The sequence below is a fragment of the Tarenaya hassleriana genome, unplaced genomic scaffold (assembly GCF_000463585.1).
Source record: "Tarenaya hassleriana unplaced genomic scaffold, ASM46358v1 Cleome51, whole genome shotgun sequence".
Lineage (NCBI taxonomy): Eukaryota > Viridiplantae > Streptophyta > Magnoliopsida > Brassicales > Cleomaceae > Tarenaya > Tarenaya hassleriana.
The window spans coordinates 424,190-426,449 of NW_010967800.1; the positions used below are offsets into that span (position 1 = coordinate 424,190).

At 40.0% G+C, this 2,260-nt stretch overlaps 2 protein-coding genes across 2 annotated transcripts in view; both read left to right on the top strand.

The window, feature by feature from the left end:
• Nucleotides 1-1,536, top strand: part of LOC109117325 (TMV resistance protein N-like) — a 4,135-nt gene extending 2,599 nt beyond the window's left edge. Inside the window, exons 4-5 of the mRNA XM_019204217.1 lie at nucleotides 514-842; nucleotides 924-1,536. Coding sequence (XP_019059762.1) covers nucleotides 514-842; nucleotides 924-1,536 — 942 coding nt within the window. The remainder of the gene's footprint in view (nucleotides 1-513; nucleotides 843-923) is intronic.
• A 53-nt stretch (nucleotides 1,537-1,589) lies between these two features.
• Nucleotides 1,590-2,260, top strand: part of LOC104827550 (probable WRKY transcription factor 19) — a 5,127-nt gene continuing 4,456 nt past the window's right edge. The window contains exon 1 of the mRNA XM_010560727.2: nucleotides 1,590-1,932. Coding sequence (XP_010559029.2) covers nucleotides 1,590-1,932 — 343 coding nt within the window. The remainder of the gene's footprint in view (nucleotides 1,933-2,260) is intronic.

Below are 2,260 nucleotides of genomic sequence, written 5' to 3' on the forward strand. Positions count from 1 at the left end.
AAAAAAAAAAAGTGTTGGAAAAAAAAAACCAAATAGTTGTTTTGTGAAGCCCAAATTGAGTTTAAGGCCCAAATTTAAAATTGAAGTCCAAATTCAAAGAGATTAATTGAAAAGCCCAAAAGAGTAAGCCCAAATTGAAAAGTTTAGTCTTGGCCCAATTTGAAGAGATTAATTTAAAAGCCCATAAGAGAAAGCCCATTATATTTTATTTAAAAGTGTTTTGTGGGAAAAAAAAACCAATATTATTATTTATTTATCTTTTTTGGAAGAAAAGAAAAAGGTTAAACAAAATCGGAAGTAACTTTTCCTGTAAATTGGGGAAGCAAGCTTTGTCTTAGCGGGCCGGGTTTGAAGAGGAAATCCTTTATACCCTCCTCATAGTAAGGACGTGGGAATCGGGGTGAACCCTCCGGCTATCACTGGAAGCGAGCAAAACCAATTTATAAGTTAAGTGAAACTCGGTTTAGTTTATAAGCTTTGTGAAAGCTAACAATGATTGGATTTATTCAACAGATCATTGATAATCCAAGAAATCCCATGGATTCAAATACTGCTCCAGGGAATGAGATTCCTGCTATGGATATCGATGAGAATCCTCATATAGCGGAGGTTACGAACCCCGTTAATCATGATGTTGCTGGCACAGATATGAATAATCAAGTGCCAAACGTTGCGAACGTTGTCCCACTAGGAATGCCTTCGGTTGTTGCGAACTCCGAAAACCAGGCAATTCCTATTGTGCCTATCGGCCCGGCTGAGAGACCTGAACAATTTAAGGGTCAAAATTTCAAACGCTGGCAACAAAAGATGTTGTTTTTCTTAACACAGCTTAAGTTGTCTCGGTACCTCACTGAAGAGGAACCAATCCCATAGGAGGGCAATGCCCAATCTCTAGCTAGTTACCAACAATGGAAACATAACAGTTTCATGTGTTGGAACTTTGTGCTGAACGGTTTGGATGATTCGCTTTATGGTGTTTTCTCCAAATATGTTACGGCAAAGCAACTCTGGGAAGCGATTGATCATAAATATCGGGTCGAAGAGGCTAACCAAGGACGAATGGTGGTAGCCAAGCTCCTAAACTACCGTATGATAGATACAAGGAGTGTTGTGGAACAAGTAGATGAATTACAAATCATCTTCCACAACTTGGCGGGAGAAGACATCATGGTAAATGAACGGTTCCAGGTGGCAACTCTGATTGAAAAATTGCCTCCCTCCTGGACGAGTTTCAAGAATGACCTGAGACAAAAACCTAAGGACATGTCTTTGAAGGATTTACATCGTCGTGTGAGAATTCGGCAGGAATCTCAACCTATTCTTAAAATGAATGGGCAGTTTGGATCCAAGGCAAATGTCGTTGAGACGACTAAGGCCAAAGGGATTAAGAAGCGGAAGATTGATAAGAATGTCAACTCCAAGAAATTCAAGGGGAATTGCTACGTCTGTGGCAAGACTGGACATCTAGCGAAGGACTGCTACCATCGCAAGGAAGGTGCCCAGAAAAAAATTGGGAATAAAACCCAAGCTCAGTAGCTGAAGTAGAAGATGGGGAGTCTGAATTCGTAGCAGTTGTGTCAGAAGTGAACATGGTCGGAGATAATCCGAGAGAATGGTGGATTGACACTGGAGCAACCCACCACATTTGTGCTAACAAATGGATGTTCACCACCTATGACACTGTCACCGGAGAAAGCTGCTATATGGGAAACTCTGCTGCATCCAAAGTGGAAGGCAAGGGTTCAGTCAATTTGAAGATGACATCTGGAAAGAAGCTGACGCTCACTGAGGTTCTTCATGTGCCAGACATTCGCAAGAACCTGCTCTCTGGATCTGTGATGTCAAAGAAAGGCTTTAAGCTAGTGTTTGAATCTGAGAGAGTTGTAGTGTCAAAAGATGGTGTGTATCTGGGTAGAGGTTATCTAGCAAATGGTATGTTCAAGATGAATGTAATGATCATTTGTAACACCAATGCGGCAAACAATATAACCGCAAATGATACTAATAAAGCTTCTACTTCTTCTGCTTACTTGATTGAGTCAAGATTATGGCATGGTAGATTAGGACATGTGAATCTTAAGTCTATGCAAAGATTAATGTCTTGTAATCTACTGCCAAAATTTAAATTAGACAAAGACCACAAGTGTGAAGTCTGCGTTGAAGCAAAATTTGCTAAGTCTTCGTTTAAAAATATTGAACGAAGTACTGAACCTTTGGAATTGATACATACAGATGTATGCGATTTGAAATATGTGCAAAC